Source organism: Vombatus ursinus, unplaced genomic scaffold (assembly GCF_900497805.2).
Source record: "Vombatus ursinus unplaced genomic scaffold, bare-nosed wombat genome assembly UNPS02015175.1, whole genome shotgun sequence".
Classification (NCBI taxonomy): Eukaryota; Metazoa; Chordata; class Mammalia; order Diprotodontia; family Vombatidae; genus Vombatus; species Vombatus ursinus.
The window spans coordinates 21,544,888-21,566,991 of NW_020954953.1; the positions used below are offsets into that span (position 1 = coordinate 21,544,888).

The 22,104-nt window shown below is 38.0% G+C and overlaps 1 protein-coding gene across 2 annotated transcripts in view; it reads right to left on the bottom strand.

Moving 5' to 3' along the window:
* Positions 1 to 22,104, bottom strand: part of LOC114031458 (ezrin) — a 71,686-nt gene that overhangs the window by 29,416 nt on the left and 20,166 nt on the right. For both annotated transcript variants that reach the window (XM_027846523.1, XM_027846524.1), the window contains one exon: positions 6,041 to 6,124. In XM_027846523.1, the coding sequence (XP_027702324.1) occupies positions 6,041 to 6,124 (84 nt within the window). The remainder of the gene's footprint in view (positions 1 to 6,040; positions 6,125 to 22,104) is intronic.

Sequence of the window (22,104 nt, forward strand, 5' to 3'; positions counted from 1 at the left end):
AACCTGTCAGCCTCAGTTTCCTTATCTGTAAAATAGGGATGATAACAGTACTTAGCTCATAAGGATTAAATAAGATAGCATCTGTAAAATGCTTTGCAAACCTTGAAGAATTATGTAAATGCTAGAGATTTAAAGATTAAGAGAATTGCTTGCAGACCTCTATCTAGGTAAGTGTGTAGTTCAGCACTCAATACCAGAATGCCACAAAAGAATGTTCCACGGTAGCCAATCAGGCCACTATGCAGTTCTTGAATTCTGAAAGAGGTTTCAGAAACCATTATCATAATAAAAAGCTTCAGCAGCCCAGTGAGCAAAGTAAATGAACCACTAGAATGCGATTTCTATAGGCATGGAATCCAAGCAAATCTCTCTGTGCTGTCTAGATTCAGCTACAGACAGTAGAAAGTCATGAATGATGGAGTTAGAAGATGCCTTAAAAAAAGAAAATTAAACTTCATTACCTTTCAGTAAAAGTGATAAAAAATAATTTCTCAAATTGGAACTATGGAGTTAGGGTTGGATTTAGATCTTAAAAGCCATCTCGTCCAAACCCACCCCCTTTTATTTTACACGTAAGATAACTGAAGCAGAGTTAGGATTTAAACCCAAGTCTTAGGACTCTAATTCTAGTGCTTTGTCCTTCATAATACACTGCCCCCAGTCTCTCAATGTTTATTTTTTCTACTTTTAAAAACTCTCCACAGTTCTATCCTTGGTTTAGAGCCAAAAGGGACCTTGGAGAGAAGGTGGAGTGGAAAGCACACTGATACTGGTTCCATCACTTCTCCACACCTGACCCCTCTCTATTCTGAGCACAAATTTCAGAAACACACAAGATGACAAGAGTTATTTTTTGTGTCCGGTATATCTGGTCCTGTGCCATTACTGGATTCTGGACTAACCCCTTCTGGGGTTTGCTACTTACTGGTGGAATTAATTTTCTCTACCACTGTTGTAAAATGAGATTCTCTTTCCCTGCCCTCTCTCTTTCACAAGCTTAAAACAGACTCAAGCATGATATTCCCATTGTTTGGATAAAGAAGACAGAAGGAAGTTGGGCAGTGATAAAGAACCATGGAATGCTGTAGCTGGGAACTGAAAGGTCACCTAGCCTTATCCCCCCTCATTTTACAGATGTGAAAACTGAGGCCCAAAGATGGAAAGGAAATAGTGACAGGACTAGATGAAACCAAGTCTGCTAAATCTGAGTGCAATGGACAAAGTGTGATCTCTCCCCTTTCTATTTTTAAGAAGAGAGCAAAATAAATACACAAGTCAATAAGCATTTTTTAAGCTTTTGCTATGTGCCAGGCACTGTGTTAAGTGTTGGGGTACAAAGAAAAGACAAAAAACTGTCTCTGCTTTCATAGCTCACAATCTAATGGGGGAAACTGTGCTAATGGGATATACAAGACAAAATAAAGATGGGATAAATGGGAGATAATCTCAGAAGAAGGGCATTAAGATTAAGGAGGACTGGGGAAGGCTTCGTGCAGAAGGTGTAGCTTCAGCTGAGACCGGGACGAAGCTACAGAAGCCGAGAGGCATTTATGAGGAAGGACAGATTTCCAGGCATGAATGCCCAGAGCTGGAACACAGCACACTGTATAGAAACACAGCAAGGCAATGTCACTGGATTCTGGAGGAGATGGTTGGGAAAGGCGTGGGAAGCCTAGAAAGGTGGCAAGGCTAGATTATGAAGGGCTTTGAAAGCCAAACGGGATTTTCTATTGGGTATGTTTACATCAGTGTGGACATGTACCACACTGTCAAGGGAGAAGGAGGCAGCATGTGCAGATGGCCAGGGAGTAAGACCGGTCTCTGGACATACTTGACTGAGCACAACGACATCCAGAATGACCATGCACCTGGATACTTCAATGATACATGCAGTGGCCATCATTAGTCATCTGCTAAAGGCAGAAAACAGCCTAAGAGACTAATTCAAGGGTGATACTAGGGTAATGTGGTAAAAAAAAATGAAGGGAAGCTCTAGGTTGTTGTTGTTGTTGTTGTTGTTTTTTCTAATGGAAACAAGACAAACACAATAATGAAAAAGAAGGCACTACAGACCACATAATTAGAGCCAGACCTAGTTGGCTCTACCCCTCCAAACCCATCTGAAAAGGTCATTTAAAACGTGTTGGCAAAACTTTTAGCAAGAATGAACACTATTCAGTCATGTCTGCCTAGACAGCTAAAAGGCATTCTACATACAGTCTTTTTTGTTAGAAGCCGGTAAAGTAGTTTTGAAAGAAATTAGAAAAAAAGTTAGGTCACGAAAAATGAAACCATTGAAGTATCAATACTAGTTAATGCCTCTAATTTTAACAAGGAGGCAGAATGTATTTTTACTTCTAACATAAAGAGTAGGACCAAACGAGAAGCAAGTAAACACTTTACAATCACTCTTAGAACAAGAAAAAAATTTGAAATTAAAATAGTAAGATTAGATCAGATTTGCCATTATTTTGGAACAAGGGGAAGAGAAGGAGAATATTTGGCTAACATAGTAATTTCAAAGTGCACAAGGCAAGAAGCAGACCTTTAAATTACTCTCTCTAAATCACCATTTCTTCTATTCACAGTTACTCAAGCATAAGGATCTTGAAATTAGAAACTGTCCCAAACGTGAACAGAAGGGACGTGCTGGGCCATCCATGGAGATCAATTTTCTTAGGGACACAGAAATGGTGCCAGGAAGCACCACGGCCATTCTTGGAGGCTGAATAGGAAATGCAAGGAATACCAGAGTGACCACGCCCACCATGGTCTCTCCTCTTACAGCTGAGGCTATGGGAGGGGAATTCTGCTCCTACTATATCAGTTCTCTCCAGCTCATGACCATCAGAGATGTGTATTACTACCCTGCAAAGGGTTAACACTTATCTATGCCTTTAAGTTTGCAAAATGCATCACCTTATCATTTGCTCCACATAACAACTGTCTAATCTACATAAGTGCTATTATTATCCTCACTTTACAAATGAAGAAACTGAGGCCAAAAGAAGTTAACTGACACGCCCAAGGTCACATAGCTATTAAGTATCAGAAGCAGGGTTCAAACTCAGGACTACCTTGAAGTCCAGTATTCTCACAGACAATCAGGTCCAGTGTTCTTTCAGGCAGCTAGATGGCATAGATAGAGCTCTGGACTTGGTGTCAGGAAGACCTGAGTTCAAATCCAGCCTCGGACACTTGCTAGATGTGACCTTCCTTGGACAAGTCCCTTACCTTGTTTGCCTCAGTTTCTTCAACTGTAAAATGGGAATAATAATAGCATTTACCTCTCATGGTTTCTGTGATGATCAAATGAGATCATATTTGTAAAGAGCTTAGCAGAGTACCTAGCACATAGTCTTTGTTGTTGTTCAGTCATTTCTGTTTTGTCTGACTCTTCATGACCCCATTTGAGGGTTTCTTGGCAAAGATACTGATGTGGTTTGCCATTTCCTTCTCTACCTGGTATACAGCAGGTGCTATATAAATGTAGCTCTATCTATCCACCATGCCATAGTTGACTACTGCTAAGCTCCCATCTGAATAACGCTTGGCAATGGATGATCTCATTTGGTCTTCACAATGACCCTGTGAAGTAATGAAATATATTATTTTCCTTCTTTACAGAAGAGGAAACTGAGGTGCAAAGATTTGCCTGAGGTTGGGTGAGAGAACCAGGACCAAAAGCTAAGTCTCTTGACTCCAAATTCTGTGCTCTTCTCAGTAGACCACACTGCCTTCGGAGGTATCAGAGTATCCCCAAGCCATTCAATCCTAAGCACCACAAGAACGTCAATCACGTTATTAATTTTTTTTTTTTGGTTAGGCAATGGGGTTAAGTGACTTGCCCAGGGTCACACAGCTAGTAAGTGTTATGTGTCTGAGGCCAGATTTGAACTCAGGTCCTCCTGACTCCAGGGCCGGTGCTCTATCCACTACACCACCTAGCTGCCCCATTATTAATTTTTTTTAAAAAATCGAGCACCAATATACATAAACTACCAGAAAGGGCTGGAAGCAACATGGTCTAGGTGAAGGAAAATTAATTTGGAGTCAGAGAACCTAGGTTTGAATCCCAGCTGTTACTTCATACTCAATAACATATGGATGTCATGGAACCTTCTGGATTCATAATTTCCTAGAAATATTTCATATAAATTTCCTAATTTCCTAAAAATAGTTAAGCTCTACAAAATGAAAGGGCTGGATTCAATGATCTAAGCCTCTTTCCAGCTTTAAATCAATGCTTCAATGAGACTGTGTCACAGAGTCTTAGTGAGAGAAGGGACCTCAGCAGTCATCCACTTTAACTCTTGCCCAAATCATTCATCTCATCTCCAATTTCTCTGACAAGTGGCCGCTCGATGTCTGTTTAAAGACCTCCAACACCAGAGAAGTCACTATTTTCCAAAGGAAGCTTATCAACTAAGACATAGGTAAACAGTGAAGGCATTTTAAAAGTTTACCTGTTTGTCGGACTTTCCACCTTTTTTCTTTTTTTAAGTGAGGAAGATCATAATTTACCCAACTAAACTATCATAGTAGCCTCTTAATAGGTATTCCTTGTCTGCCTACACTCTTACCCCCCTAAACTACCCTTCACATCACTGACAGACTAATTTTCCTTGGACGTAAGTCACATTATGGCACTGTCCACGTTCAATGGCTTTCTGCTGAGTAAAGTTCAGACATATTTAGCATTCAAGATCCTCTACCATCTCATGAATCATCTTTCCTTTCCAACCTTATCTAAGACCTCTTTCCCTTTATGTATACTGCACTCCAGCCACACCAGGTTTTCTGCCTACCTTATGTTCTCTTTTCTTCCCCTTACGGCTCTCTATGCTACTTCTCATGCTTAGAATGCTTAATCTTGCCATTTTTACCCATTCTTTTTTTTTTTAATTTAAAAAAAATTTTTCCTATCTCCTCCAGTAAGCATTCCTTGATTATTCTATCAGTAAAACCTTCTCCTCTTGGACATCACAAAACACTATGATTTGTACTCTCTCAATAGCACTTAAGTATGGCTATTTGTTATACTAATCAAAGTCAGGGCCTCATCTCTCCCTACTATGTCCTAAACTCCATGAAGGAATGATTTCTCATGCCATTTCCTTCATTTTCTAGCAGAGTACTCCTGCCATGGAAGATACTTTAATAAATGTTTGCTGAATTTAACAACAGACGTGGTACATGCAAGACTGGAAGAGGCTAGAGAATGGCTTGGAAACCAATGGATTCAAATGTGTTAGATTAAAGAGATGCTTTACTTCTCCTTGGAAGCTTCAGGTCTGTTGTCATTTATTTGGACTACTGTGGTCCAGAGTTCAGGGGGTCCATGAACTATATCACAATTTAAAAAAAACTATTTTGATACCTTAATTTCAATATAATCAGTTTTCCTTGTAATCTTGTGTATTTTATGTTTTAAAAACCTTATTCCAAGCTAGTTCCAGACTGCCAAAGTGGTCTGTGACAAAATCCAGGCTCAGGAGTCCTGCTCTAGGTGAATCAGGTTGAGGAGGGCAGGCTGGTTTGTGAAGGGAGCATGCATTTTCAAACTCAGTTGAAAAAACCCTGTTCCACCATGGAGAGTCTAAGAGTGAGTAGAAATTCTCTTTGGGCATACTGACTCTTGCAGTCAGTAAGCACGCCAGGGCTTAACCTGCCTCTTAAATCTGCTGTTCCTATAGGTTACCATACAGAGTTGACCATAATGTTAGCTTTCTTTGTGGAAGAAGGAAAAAAAAAAATATATATATATATATACACACACACACACATATATATGTATGTATGTATATGTACACGTATAATTATGTATATGTATACGTGAGTAATTACATGTGTATATGCATATATGTATGGTGTAATGATATGTGTGTGTGTGTGTGTGTGTGTGTGTGTGTAGAAATCTTTAAATAGAAAACACCTCCTATCCATGAATGTAATAAGTTTAGCAGGAAAGAGAAACATGTTCATTTTGTGAAATCCAAGTTCTCCCCTTCAGACTCATAAAGGCATGCAGGTAACTCACCTGGTCAAAGAGTTGCTTCCCAGTAGTGTTGGGCTGGATGGCAAACTCCAGCTCTGCATCCATGGTAGTAACACGGACATTGATCTGAAATACAAACCAGAGAAAAGTACATTAACCAAGGACTTGATTTTCAGCCCACCCCTGGCCTTCGATAAAGGTTTGGTGGAGGTGTTTGACACTACCACAGCAGTGCTATGCCCTTCCCAAACATCTATCTTCAATATAAATTACAAAACGTATCCAGAAATCGCACTAAGACACTTGATGATGATAATACCAAGTTGGCACACACACAAAGTTTGGACTCCAAGTTGCCATCACTTCACTCTAAGAAAACACATTCATAGCTAGACCAAAGCTGCTTTTCCAAAAACTGATTAAAAAGTCTGAAAGCAGAGGTTAATAAAGCATTGTTTCTTTTCCTGGAACCACCCAGGGAGCAAATTAATTTAGAAAAATGACTTGTCTAGACAAGTTTGGAAGCTCAGTTTCTCTAACTTGAAGCAGATCCCACCACTCAGTTTTGGCAGTTGATTGGGTAATTTTAATCCTGTGTACTCTGAACAAAGGTTGCTAAGGAGGGGAGGGGGAGCAAGTGTGCAGTTTCTATGGGTTTGGGGCCCTCAGAACTAAAGCAAGGCTCAATTTCAGTTTCCATTTATGAGGTCACTAATTTTTTTTTTCCAGGCTAAAAGGCCTTAATGCAACAGTCTCTGAGCCAGTCAGTCAACAAGCATTATTAAGTGCCCACTATGAATCTGGCACCATGTAAGTGGACAGAGAGACAAAGAAAGGCAAAAGTAGAGTCCCAACCTTCAAGGAGCTCACATCTGAATAACTAGGAACATGTAAGACATATACCAGAGTTCTCAGAGGAGGAGGCTTCCTACATGGTAGGGACAGTGATTTAGCTCAACTGGATCCACTGCTCCTTGATGACAACCTGGGGACCAAATGGTGGTTCTCAATTCAACTCAATGCTTATTTAAGAGCCTACTCTATTCAAGATTCTGTATTAAATGCTGGAAATAAAAGGGCAAATACTCCTTGCTCACAAGGAGTTGACATTCTCAAGTCTCACATTTCTGAGCATTGAAAGATAATTTTTTCCACACATTAAGGAAAATAGAATTACTGTAAATAGGGGTTTTAAGTTGTGTTCCCTTATAACTCTCTGTTGTTCTTGTTACACATAGAAAAAAAGTATGAGGTAAGCCAGACTTCCTCTAATGTTTCTTTTCCTATCTGAAGCCCACAATTCAAACAGCATACCAAAATTTATTAGCAAGCAAAACTAGACAAATTTTTAAACATTTCAATGGATTACAGTTGGAATTCTGAGTTTTTTTCACTGCAAACTGATGGTGACTTAATAAAACAGCTGCAAAATGTCTGTCTAGAAGCCGTAAGAAAGCAGGTTTCTCCCTTTTGATTACATTTCTAAGGGTACACATGAGAATGGAAAGACCAGCCCCAAAGTCAAATACTGCAATAACAAAAGTAGTCTCCAGATTATGCATAACATCATAAACCAAGAGTGACAGATTATAGGTTGCACCTAACAGAATTTTCCCGTTTCTTTCCCTATGCCATTCCCTCTGTCCCTGTCATGGAACCAGACACTAGGTTAACAAATAATTAGCCAAATTTAGAGGAATCAGAAAGGGACAGAATAATAAAAAGGGCCAATCCTCATCTGGTCATTTGAACATGGGGCCAGGGATAAATTGTTCCCGAGTTGGACAAAGATTTAAAAAGTGCTGGTGTATGTATATCTGAGTGTACAGAAAATTTCGTGTCTCGGGGGCTTTTTTTTGGAAAAGGAAATAATCCTAGTAGACTTTCACCAAAGTTGAAATGACAACTAACCCCCAAACTTGTGGTTATAAAGTAAATTGTTAAAAAAAATGAATTTAATGTCAAGGTCAGTCAAGCCTTTATCTCCACTTGTAACACAAGGAAGTAAATCACTGGTTTCCATCACATGAGAGTTAACCAAGGACTTAATTTGAGATTGAAATACCAGTAGATGTAAAATTACCCTAAGCAATTTGTCAGAACTGAGATCAACACTAGACAGATCCTGGATTTTAATGTCCCATTTTTATTTGCTTGTAATGGTTTAGTGGGGTCTGCTCATCTTAGGTTCCTTAAGCTACAGACCCCCTAATAAGGATGAATATCTAATTCTAATTAGTAAGACCCCATTTTCGGGGGTCATTTCAATACCCAAATTGGCACTAGCAGAAGTGAACATACTTTAATTACTCTAGGATTCATTACAGTGCATTAGCTCTGATTTTCTAAAATATATACACTGATGAATATAACATATGTCATATCAAAAACACTAAACAGGTCTACAGAGATGCCTTTCCAGTCTTATTTTGTATTACTCTCCTACACCCACTCTTGGTTCCAGTCAAAATGGCCTACAAGTTGATGTCCCCTTTCTCCTCCCCAATCCTACATTCCATCTCTTGTTTCCATTCCTTTTTTGTGGAGGCACCCAGCCAGCCTTCATTATTCTCCCAGCCCTGTTCCAGGTGTCTGAACTTTGAAACCATGCTTCCAACCTGGCTATCTTCAACTCTACTACTCACTACGCCTTTTTTTCTCCCCCTTTTCATATATTATCTCCCCCCACTAGAATGCAAGCTCTTGAAGGGCAAGGATTTTCTTTTTGTTTGCATATCAATATATATATACAGATCTACATATACATAGCTACAAAGACATATCTATATGCAAGCAAAAACAAAGATTTATATATATAGATCTCTCTCTTACACACACACACACACACACACACACACACACACACACACACACACCCCATCCCCAGCATGTAGCACAGTGCTTGGCACATAGTAAATGTTTAATAAATGCATATTTCCTTCCTTCCATGACTTTGCATGGGCTGTCGCTCATTTCTGAAATGGGCTTTCACCTCATTTCTAATGCTTAGAACCCCAGTTTTCTTCAAAGCACACTCAGGTGGGTACCAGGTACTATAAGAAACCTTTCCTAACCTTCCCCCAAACTTCAAATTCTTTTGCATATCCTCAGCTGCAAACCTATTATTACCTCTGCCTCTCAAACCCCCTCCCCCATAGTTCTTTCCATGTACACTGTTATGTATATATTCACCACAATGTACAATATGTATATTGTTGGCTCTGCTTGCTTCATTTGGCTAAAATTACCCTTTTTCACTGGACTCAGTGTCTTTGATCTAACACTTACATTATCACAGTTCTGGGAAATAAAAGAATTCAAAATGGGAAGACTTGCACCACCAAATGTGAGTAATCTAATAAAAAAAATTGAGGACCCACAGATTTTTTAAAATTGTTTAGCTATTATAGCTGGTTGCAGGTCATGGTGAAGAGGCCGGTAACCTTCACCCTATTTCCCTGCCATAGATCTGACAACCAACCTGAGTTAGCTACCATCTGACTGACAGACTCGTGCTGGTCAAAGGGACTAGGAAACTGGATGAATAAATGCTAATTCACTGTTGCTTTTGTTAAAAAACAAAGTAAGAACTCTGAGCTCAATCCTATTAGCGAAAAATTGTGATCCTGAGTCAGTGACCTCTGACCACTTGCCAACATTTTGCAAGCCACAGATCTTTTATACCTATAAAATATTAAGAATAAATTTAACCTATAGAAAAATGCTAATAAAATAAAATAAAATAAAATATTCATAAAGCCAAAAACAAGTAACCTTGTTTCATAAAAAGGCTGATTAAACCTGATGTAGGGAAATCTTTTTAAAAAAAAAAAAAAAGCAATCTGAGGGGCAGCTAGGTGCCACACTGGATAGAGCTCTGGCCTTGGAGTCAGGAGGACCTGAGTACAAATCCAGCCTCAGACACTTGACATTTACTAGCTGTATGACCCTGGGCAAGTCACTTAACCCCAATCGCCTCACCAAAAAAAAAAAAAGCAAAAAAAAAATTAAAAAATTTTTAAAAAGCAAACTGGAGAAAAGTTATTAAAATGTTCCTATCTTTTGACCCAGCAGTCTCTGAATAGCTACACCAAAGAGGCAAAAATAATGCCTCAAATATGCCAAAAATAAAAACAAATGGGTGGGCCTTCAAATGGAAAGTGGCTGAAAAAAGACACAAGCATGCAATGAAATACCACGTCATAAGAAACAACAAAATGGGCAGTGTTCCAAGTAACATGGTAAGACTTGCATGAACTTAAACAATTCTGCAAACTCTTTGAGGGCAGGAAGAGTTTCATTTTTTGACTCTGTACATCCTCAGTGCATGGTATAATCACTGACACACAGTAGGTGCTTAAGAAAAGCTGACTTAGGGAAGGAGAAATTTTAGAACTCAATCTCATGGAAGTGAATGTTGAAAACTAAAAATTAATTAATTAATTAAAAAAAAAGAAAAGCTTACTGAATCGAACTGAATGAATCCAAATCAAAGAAAACAAAACTTTATAACAAAATACATAGTGACTACCACAAGATAAATGAAAAGAATCAAAGCCACTGGCTCCAGAGGTAAAATGATGAAACAAACTTTCCTCCTCTCACTAGAGGCATGTATACAAGTACAGCTTGTTCCGTAGTCTGTCAGATCAGGCCACAAAGTTTCTGTCCTGAATAGTTTGATTTTGTTTAACTGTTATGACTATAATAGTGTAAGAAACAAACAAATAAACAAAAAAGACCTTTAACTCTTCCCCCCCACACACACCAAGAGAAAATCTCAAACACCTAAACTTGAAAGTTAGTAATGATTATTGAAAACTATATTCTAGTATGAATGAGAAGCCCAAACTAGGCCATATGACATAAACCCTCCTCATAAACAATTTTCAGCTGAAAGCTTGAATTACTAACTGCTCTAAATTGAGACACATTGACCCGGAAGGAAAAAAAGAGCACTGAATTTGGAATAATGTGGACACTAGTTCAAGTTCTGGCCTTGCCACTTACTACTACTCACCTGCGTGACCTGGGCCTGTTTCCTCATCCTTAAAATGGAGAGACTGGATTCTATAGTCCAAGACACCTTCCTTCCAGTTCTAGATATCTATGACCTAGTCGGACATAATGAGCCCTAAACTCAAACGCCTTCTCAACTGATAATGCCAAATGTAGAGAGAAGAGTTTTGAGAAGATGAATAACTCCTTAACTCAGCAAAAAACATTTTAAAACTTGGCTTATCAATTCTGGTTATAAACGTTACTAAAGCACTATGTAAAGCCCACAAGATTTGGCAGTATAAAGGGCAAGGTAATGAGTTTTATGATGAAATACTGGGCAAGTTAACGTGTAATATGTGATTTACTGCTGCACTTTTTTAGCTTTAAAATTATTTCTACGTCTTTCTCTTCCCCCCTCCTCATTTATTTAAATGGAAACTAGACCTAAGATTTGTCTCTGAGAAGAACTTTGGTTAGCATTTTAAATTACCTCTCAAAGCACAGCCTTATAAAAAGATTTGTTCTGTAAAACTTAGACTTGGTCAAAAGGCTTGCACCCAAGCACCTAGAAGACCACATGTGGCCTCAAGGCCACAAGTTCCCCACCCCTGATCTACACTATCTACCCTGCCCTCTTCCATCCCTGTACTATATAGGCAAGGAAATGTATTATCCCTTTAAATCTTCATGGACAAAGTAATCAGCTTTACCCTTAGCTACCAGAGCTATGCACTGCTGGAAGTCACATTCCAAAGGCATCAGATTCCTTATGTACTTTAGAATTTAAAAAGTAACTTAAAATAGAAGGAGGAATTCTGATTATAGCATTTGGATGTTTGCATTTGGGGCAGTAAATATAGTCGATAACATATTAATCCCCATATTATCACACCTGCATTTACACAAAAGTTAGTTTGAGTAGGATTATCCTACTACCACCGAGATTAGGTTGCCTGACCTTTCATAATCATTTAAAATGTCAGAGCTGTTTCTGAACATTCCAGCTTTTCTTCCAAAGGTGCCACTTCAGCAACTTTTAACACATTTAAAATATCTGGATGATAAGACCTTTCCAATACTTAGAAATGCCCTGATACAAAAGCAGATAGAAAACCTTTCCAACAAAGGGGGAAGGGAGAAGTACAAGAAGCAGAAATTCCCATTTGAACAAAAACTCAATTCTCAAAGCCATTGTGACTGCCAGTTTAGCTCATCGAATGACATATGTATGCAGTCAAATATACAGTTGTTTCCTACTCTGTGAAATTCCATTACCATCATTCTTTCTGGCCGGGCATGACCTCGGCAAGTTACTGACTCAGTCTTTGGGCTTCAGTCAGATAAGTGAAAATGTGGGAGTTAAGTTAAAATTAGTTAAAAGTCATTCAGTTAAACTCATTCAGTAAAAATAAGGGAGCAGATGATCCCAAAGTTCTTTCCCACATAATGGAGAAGGGAAGAGAATAAGTATTTATATAGAGCCTACTATGTGCCACGCCCTATGCTTTTGAAATATTAAATCATTTGAGCTTCTCAACAACCTCGTGAGGTGGGGACAGTTCTAAGTTTGTGTCACTGTCCGAGTGAGGGTATCCATCCAATTAGTTTGACCAAACTATATTTTTAATTTGGAAGACAATCCAAATGCAAAGAAAATTTCAATTTAATACTTGATATCCTACTGTGTGAGGATTTAGTTCAAAGGGGCTTTAACGTTAACCAATAATGAGCTATAAAAACAGTGGTACAATTTTAATATGCCGTTTTGAATTGCCTTTCTGGTTTTATAAGCTCTGCATTAATGTGTCTCTGTGCTTTGAAACAGCTCCCACCTGCAAAGTAAATGGAATGCAACCAGGTAGAGTCTCATTTGAAATATATAAATATATATATAACACATTGCTTTGCTTCACAAGCTAGACTGTCAGCAGAAATTCATCTTATTATTTTTTTTTAAATCTCACAGCTACATGAGGCTATGGGCAAGGGCAACACCTAATAAACAGCTGAAATGGTTTTTAAAAAGTAATGCTCCAAGAGACGGTGAAAAAAAAATTAGGAAATTCAATGTTGATGGGCTATGGAAAGACAGGTGTGCTAACTTATTGCTGGTAGAGCTAGGGACTGGTCCAAATGTTCAGGAAAGCAATTAGGAATTGTATTGGAAAATTATTCATCTGTTCATAGCTTCTGATCTACTGAGCCCACTAAGTTTATGTTATTCCCCACCTTCCAGGTTTATAACAATGTGAAAAAAAAATAACTCCTATGTACAAAAATATTTACAGAATCATTGTTTGCAATGACAAAAAACAAAACCAAAACATGTGTCCCAACACTGGAGAATGGCTGAAGTGTGGTCTGTGAATGTAATGAAATGAGTGTGTTGATAGGAGGCCGATGGGTGGCTCAGTAGGTAGAACCTAGAGTTAGAAGGATCTGAGTTCAAATCCAGCCTCAGATACTTACGAGCTGAGTGACCCTGGGCAAGTCACTTAATCTGTTTGCCTCAGTTTCCTTATCTGTAAAATGAGATAATCATAGCATCTACCTCCCAGGGATATTGTGAGGGTCAAATGAGATAAAGTTCACAAAGTGTTTAGCACAGTGCCTGGCATAAAGTAAGCACTTTTTAACTGCTAGCTATTAGTAGTATCATGGGTTATATGATCAGTGTGAAGAATTCAGATAAACATAGAAAAACCTGTAGGAAATGATGGAGAGTCAAGGAAGGAGGACCAAAAAGAAAGCAAGTACCATGAATAAAAATGAGACTAAAAACGGTAAGATACAATGGACAAGATGGATACCAAAGGATTGGCCTTTGAGTATGATGAGTTTTTCCTTTCTGTTAATAATCAGTAAGCTACAGAAGTAGCAAGTGCCATATACTATCAACTGCAGTTATTATTAGATGTTTTTTATTAAGTCTTTGGAGAACATACTTCGTTGGGATAGTTGTTTGGATATTTGTTTTGCTTTTTTAAAAGTTCTGGTTGTTTTTTTTGTGCTTTTTTTAAACATGATGCCTTTTAATGGAGGCTTTTAACCTGGGGCCCATGAACATTAAAAAAAAATTTTTTTTATAACTGTAGTTCAATTTAATTGGTTTCCTTTATAATCTTACATATTTTATTTCGTGCATTTAAAAACATTCTGAGAAAGAGTCCACGGGTTTCACTACTACCAAAGGGTTCCCTAACTCAGAAAAGGATTAAGAACCCCCTACTTTAAATATGACTTTGTTTCTTGAGACAGTATGATAGGACAAACAACTTCCTATCTCTGTCACTGCTGAGCATTTGTTTTATACGGTTTCAATGCAACATTATTCATCTTAGTGTAGACATATGGAGGCCAGTCATCAATCAGTCATATAAACATTTTCTAGTGAAAATTTGGTGTCTGGCCATAGTAGAACTCTCATGCTCAATTTCCTCTAGCTTCTCTTTCTTCACGTCGTTGTTGTTCAGTCACATCCAACTCTTTGTGACCCCATTTGGGGTTTTCCTGGCAAAGAGAGAGTGATTTATCATTTCCTTCTCCAGCTCATTTTACAGATCAGGAAACTGAGGCAAACAGGGTTAAGTGACTTGCCCAGAGTCACACAGCCAGTAAGTGTTGAAGGCCAGATTTGAATTTGGGAAGAGAGGCATCTTCCTGACTCCAGGCCTGGTACTCTATCCACTATGCTACCTTAGCTGCCCTTCTTCCTTCTTGGTGAGGTTTGAATACTGAAAGAATGAAGGGCCAAGACCGTTGTTGGTTACGTCATCAAGATGAAGCTCTTTAGAAGAGGGTTAATCCAATATATATTCTATACTCTTATCAATCCAAGGCAATTCATCCACCTTGACCACTTCTTGTGAGGGGGAGCTTATTATCTAACAAGGCAGTCCAATTCTATTTTCGGACGGCTCTAATTTTTAAGAAAGTTCTTGCCTTTACTAAGCAGAAACCTACCTCTGAAAACTGTCCATCAATTGGCTCCAGTTCCACTTTCATAAAATAACTTAATCCCTCTCCCACCTTCCAAACAGTCCCAATTTTTCATTGTTCTCCAGGCTGAACATTTTGTGAATTTCCAGATACTTCACCATCTTGTCCACTCTCCTTTGAATGCACTCCAGTTTGCTAATGGCCTTCCTAAAAGTCATCTCTTGGAGGAGAACACAATCTTGTGATATGATTACTGGAGAACACAACAGAACTATTAACTCCTTTGATCTGGATACTGTAGCTGTATTTATGTAGCTCAAGGCTGAACTCAATTTTTTTTGCAATTCAAACCCCCAGGCATCCCTCTTGTAACCCAGCTGTTAAACCAGATGTTCCCCATTCTGTACTTCTGAAGCTTATTTTTAATGTAAAGAATAACTATCTTTCTATTTCTTATTGGTAGTTTGGGCCCATCACTCCAACCGCTCAGGATCTTTTTTTGGTATCCTCCAAGTATTAACCATCTTTTCTACCTCTGTCAATCCATCTCTATCAAATAAATTTAACTTACTGGTACCAGAACACTGGTACTAGCTCAAACAGATTTTCTGGGTAAAACTACATGCTAGAGAAGGCTGATCCACATTTTAACCTTTCAAGAGCTTTAATGCACTTCTGGTCTCTCTCAACAATGGATTCTTTGTAGAGTATACATGATCCAATGCCATCAAAGACCCTTTAACACAAATTGAGACTGTTCATTCTTCACATTTCAGCTAACAAATACCAATCTCTCTGCCTGGTATGACAGAATTATTAACTGGATATCAAACTTCAGCCAATTTAATACCAAAGTGTAGCTAGGCGAATTTCTTCTGTGCATCGTGTGAATTGGGAATACAAAACTGAAGAGGCAGGTTAGTCATCAATAAACATTAGGACAAGTATTTCTGCATTTGCTCCCTCTCTCTCACCACTCCACCAATCTATTTAATTAGAAGCAATTAAAATTTTAAATGAACTCATAGCTTATTTTCTATTTCACAATATGAATGCTCGTCTATTTCACTTCTATATCCAATATTGCTGGCCACCCATTAAAACTATTTTAATTTAATAAAACAGTATAAGAGGAAGCAAAATGGAGTTGCCAGTAAAAATCCAATTACTAACTTTCACTGTTACAGCTCCTATCATATATATCCGTGGTTAAAAATATACAACTTTGGGAAGATAATCCACAAACCACCCTATAATACCAGTCTACAAAGTATATTAAGAAAAAGTCAATGCACACTTTTTGAACTAGGCATTTGGCCAGAAACCCTGAACAGCATGACAACACAGAGAAGAGGGACAGGTAAAGTCCTTTTCAAGAAAGCAGCACATACTACTTTTAATATAAAACATACAAGTTTTAATAAACATCAGTAGCTAAATTTAACTATGTATTTTGCTGCTGCTTACTTGTGCCCAACATGTCCTCTGGATCACCTGTAACTTTAATGCCTCTAATACTTTAAGTAATCTGAAACACAGTTCTTTTTATTTAAATAAATTTTTATTGATAACTCTGGCTTTTATATTGTCTTTAGAACTCCAGGAGAGCCATCCCATGCAACAAGTAATTTTTTTAATTAAAAAAAGAAAAACAGGAAGAGAAAATAATAATCAATACATCAAGAAAAAAATCTGAAAAAATATTCACTGTTCCACATCCCTGAACCTCCCATCTCCCCCAAAGAATTGGGATAGCTTTTCATATCTATTCTTTGGGACTATGGAGTTTTTTGCAATTTTTCAACATTCGCATCTGACTTTTGTGGTGGTATTTGTTGTTTCTTATATTTTCACTGTTGTAGTCACTGTGTATATTTTCTTGGCTTTGCTTACATCCCTCTGTATCACTTCATCTAAGTCTTCCCACGCTTCTCTATATTTATCATATTTGTCATTACTTATAGCTCAGTAATACTGCATTACATTCATGTACTACAATTAGTTTAGCCATTCTCCGATGGATGGGCTATCTATTTTGTTTCCAGTTCTTTGCAACCACAAAAAGTGTGCAGCACAGTCCTAATGACTGGTGGGTGACCTTAGCACAAGAAGAGTCAAAAGAACACTGGAAATGTATGACCAGAAAGGGAGGTGAGCAAGTCATGTGGCATGATCTCAAGAGATACCAATGGGTGGACAGCACAAGTGCTGCACTGGTATCATTTAAATTTTAAATAAAGCCTAGAGGAACGCTCCTAACATGTTGGGTGGGTCTCTAGTAAGGGGCTTAAAGAAGGGCATGGACAAAAATTGGAGGGAATGAGAAGGCATATAGTTACACCAATAGAGGTAGTACCCAAGAAGGAAGATCACAGATTCACTTAAATACTGAATTGTCAATGCCACCATCCATCATAATCAAAAGTCAGATGCTACTCGGTCATTCTACATTGGAAGTGCCAACAGGGGCTCCATGTTCCCAAGGGGAGTGTAGCATATCACTGGCAAATGTGAGAAAGACTTTAAAAATTGGATTTGTATCACAAGATTCTTTGGTGTGTTTTCACTTTCCTCATCTACAAATCCAAGTAGCATCAATATGCCTTTCTAATAAAGCACCTATCTGCCAATATAAAACACTTAAAGAAATGATCATTTAGATCCAACCATTTTGGAGAGCAATTTGGAACTATGCCCAAAGGGCTATAAAAACGGGCACACCCTTTGACCCAGCAATAGCACTTCTAGGGCTATATCCCAGAGAGATCACACAAAAGGGAAAAGGACCCACATGTACAAAAATATTTATAGCAACTCTTTTTGTGGTGGCAAAGAATTGGAAATTGAGAGGATGCCCATCAATTGGCGAATGGCTGAACAAGTTGTGGTATATGAATGTAATGGAATACTATTGTGCTATAAGAAATAATGAGCAGGCAGACTTCAGAAAAACCTGGAAAGACTTGTATGGTCTGATGTTGAGTGAAGTAAGCAGAACCAGGAGAACGTTGTGCACAGTAACAGCCACGTTGTTCAATGACTAATATTGATAAACTTAACCCTTCTCAGCAAATACAAGGATCTAAGACATTTCCAAAGGCCTCGTGATGGAAAATGCCATCCACAAACAAGAAAGAACTATGAAGTTTGAATGCAGATTGAAGCATACTATTTGCTATTTTTTTTCTTCTGTTGTGTTTTGTTTCCTCTTTCTGGTGCTTCCTCCTATTGGTTCTAATTCTTACTTAACAATATCACTAATGTAAAAATATGTTTAATGGGAATGTGTATGTATAGCCTATATCAGATTATGCACTGTCTTGGGGAGGGAGGTGGGGAGGTAGGGGGAGAAAATTTTCAAAAACTCAAAAGCTTATGGAAGTGATTGTTGATAATTCAAAATAAATTAATTTAAAAAAGAAAAGAAATGATCATTTACAAGGACTAGCATACTGCTTTTCTTTCTTTGAAGTTCCCCAGCATCCTAAGAGTAAAGCAGTACCAAATCATTTAAACTATACATCATTTCAAAGAATCACAGAATCTTTAAGTTGAAAGGGATCTCACTGGTCATCTGGTCTAACCAGTCCTTGCAAAGAAAACTGCCCTATTCCACATCCCCAACAAATGGCTATCCAATCTTTACTTGAAGACAAGAGAAACCCACTATCTCTGAGGTACTCTATTTCACTTTTGTATAGCTATCTACTTTTTAGAGTTTAGAGCACCACTTTCCTCCCCAAACCCAAATCTGCCTCTCTCTAACTTCCAATTCTAACTGGATCTAATTGATCCTAATTCTGTCCTTTGAGGCCAAGCATAAACCTAATCTCTCTTTTGCATGATAGCCCTTCCTATACTTGAAGATGATTATTATGTATCCCCCTAAGCCCCCTCTTCTCAAGGCTAAATATTCTTTTAAAAAAATGTATTTATTTAGTATTTTCTTTTAAAATTAATTTTTAACATTTGCTCTTTTTTTAAGTTTAAAGTTCCAAATTCTTTCCCTTCTTCCCTCTCCTCTCCCCTCAATGAGAAGGCACGCAATTTGATATAAGTTCTACATGCGCAGTCATGCAAACCATATTTCCATATTAGTCATGTTGTGAAAGAAAACATAGACCAAAAAACCCCTCAAAAATAAAGAAAGCAAAAAAAAAAAGTACGCTGTGAGCTGCATTCAGACTCCATCAGTTCTTTCTCTGGAGATGGACAGCATTTTTCATCCTAAGTCCTTCAGAATTGTCTTGGATCATTGTATTGTTGAGAATGCTAAGCTGTTCACAGCTGATCATCAAGCAATACTGTTGTTACTATATACAATGTTCTCCTGATTCTGCTAATTTCGCTTTGTATCAGTTCGTATAAGTCTTTCTAGGTTTTTCTGAGAGATTCCTGTTCATCATTTCTTTAATGTATTCCATAACAATCATACACCACAAACTGTTCAGCTGTTCTCCAATTGCTGGACACCAGCTCAATTTTTAATTCTTTGCCATCTCTAAAAGAGTTGCTCTAAATATTTGAGTTGCATAGGTCCTTTTCCTTTTTTTTTTTTTTTTAATCTCTTTGGGATACGGACCTAGTAATGGTATTGCTGGGTCACAGTTTTATAGCGCTTTGGGCATAGTTCCAAATTGCTCTCCAGAATGGTTGGATCAGTTCATAACTCCATCAACAATGCATTAGCGTCTCAATTTTTCCAAATCCTCTCCAACATTTGTCATTTTTCAAGGCTAAATATACTCAGCTCCTTCAAAACATCTTTAGATGGCATGGTCTCCCAACTCCCCCAGGCCCCCCCCAACCCCCCGCCATCTTGATCATCATTCTCTAGACCAGCATCAGTTTGTCAAACATGGGATCCAGAACTGACTAGGAAAGAGAACAGCAAGTACTCCTACCTCCCTTGTTATCAATACTAGAGTTTTAATAAAGTAACCTAAGATTGTGTTACCATTTTTGGTAGCCATGTCACACAGCTGTTTCACGTGGAACCCAAAACATTATCCAAATGTAGTTTGGATCAGAGTTGACTATAATGGAATTATCAAACCTTTTATTCTAGATACTAGACCTCTCAATGCAGTATATGATTGTGTTACCTCTTTGAACTGCCACACCACTGACTCCTAGTGAGCTTCTGAACCACAAAAATTTCAGATTCTTTACATTCAAACTATATCTAGCTACATCTTCTATCCTGTATTGGTGCAGCTGATTCTTTGTACTCAAGTTTAGGACTTTACATTAAACCCCACCAAATTCCATCTTTTTTAACTTGGACTAAAAGGCAGTATGACATAGTAGAAAGTATGATGGACTCAGAGTCAAGAAGACCTGGTCCCACTTTGCCTAGAACATTCACTAGTGTTAGGATTAGGGGCAAATCAGTTAAATTTTCTAAGCCTCATGCCAACTCTCTAAAATTCTAATTTGTAAATAAGTAGAAACTAAAGTGTTGGGAGTTACTATGCCAACAAACACATAGGACCTTAACATACTGATCTGTTCACAATTCTAGTGTGTCAAGAATTTTTTTTGAACCCTGTTATACAAAATGTTAGCTATACCCCCAGTTTCAGATCACCCTAAAATCTAAAAAGCATGCCATCGATAGCTTCATCTAAGTCATTGATAAAAATATCGAATAGAATAGGGTCAAAGACGGACCAATCCTTAAGAGCAGTCTACTGTAGAATTCCCTCCACAATGACACTGACCCACTAATAGTTATTCTTTTGGCCTGGTCAGTCAGGTTACAAGCCCACAAAACTGTACTGACCCACAAATCCTTATTTTATCCATAAGGATCACTTGAGAGACTTTATCAAATGCTTAGATGAAATCAAGATTTGCCATATCTATATGGTATTTCTCTGCTCTACTAGTCTGGTAAGTAACCCTGTTACAGAAAAGGAAATAATATTTGTCTGGAATGGTCTGTTCTTTGTAAGCCATGCTGAAAAGATGTAAAAGGTACCTCCTAATTTCATTCTCTTAAGAATTTTTTTCTAATGATATGAGTATTTCAATTCAGGATACCTCTTTAGAGTAAAGTAGCCTTTAGCCTTTAGCAATATTTGGCCTTCGGAACCAAAACATCAACAAAAAAAAGGGGGGGGCGGGGGAGGAGAAAGCCCCAAAGAGATCAAAAAAAAAGGAAAAGGACCCATGTACAGAATATATAGAGCAGCCCTTTTTGCAGGGGCAAAGAACTGGAAATTAGGATGGTGCCCATCAATTGGGAACAACTGGACAAATTATAGCACATAAATATAATTGGAATACTACTATGTCATAAGAAAAAGAGCCTTCCCTCTGTGATTACCTCCAATTTATCCTGTATCTATCTTGTTTGTATATATTCTTTGCATGTTTCTTCCCCCTAAATACCAAGAGTTCTTTGAAGGCAGGAATTATTTTTACCTTTCTTTGTATTCCCATCACTGTGATGTTTAAAAAGGTCGAGAAACATAGTTTCTGGAGAGTTTAATCATTTTATTAACAAGGCCAGCAGGTTACTAATAAAAAGATGGTCATTTGGCTGTGTCTCTTAGACCAAAGATCCCCTAATGGCAGTGGGGTCATACTTTATATGCCTTTCTAAGAGGAGCTGTTCCTGATGGGTGGCAATCAACTTGGACTGGTTAACACAAAGACAGGTGTGGGGCTATTTTAAAATGAAGGTCATGGGGTACCTGACTTAAGCCACTCAAATCTTGGTCAAAGAGACATCAATTTTCATTATCACTTCTCTTGATTAACAGAGCGAATCAACCTTTCCCCAGGCCTGTCTGAGCAAACACAATGAGCAGGAACCCACCCATTAACCCAAACTTAGAATTTCTTTTACTGTCTGCTTAGATCTTGGCCTACCTAGGTAAATCCCTAAGAGAAATTTCCCACACTGATTGATTTCTGATAAGCAAACAGAAAAGGGGAAAAACGTTGGTCCAATAATTACCACAATTTGTAACTCAACACTATTGGTATTGTTTCCCAGCTACAATTTAAACAGTCTTCATTTATTCTTAGTGAAGGGAAGAGGGCTGTTGGATACAGGGGAAACACATAAGAATTTAAATCTGAATAAATTCAGTAATCTCTCTCTCTCTCACACACACACACACACACACACACACACACACACACACACACACACA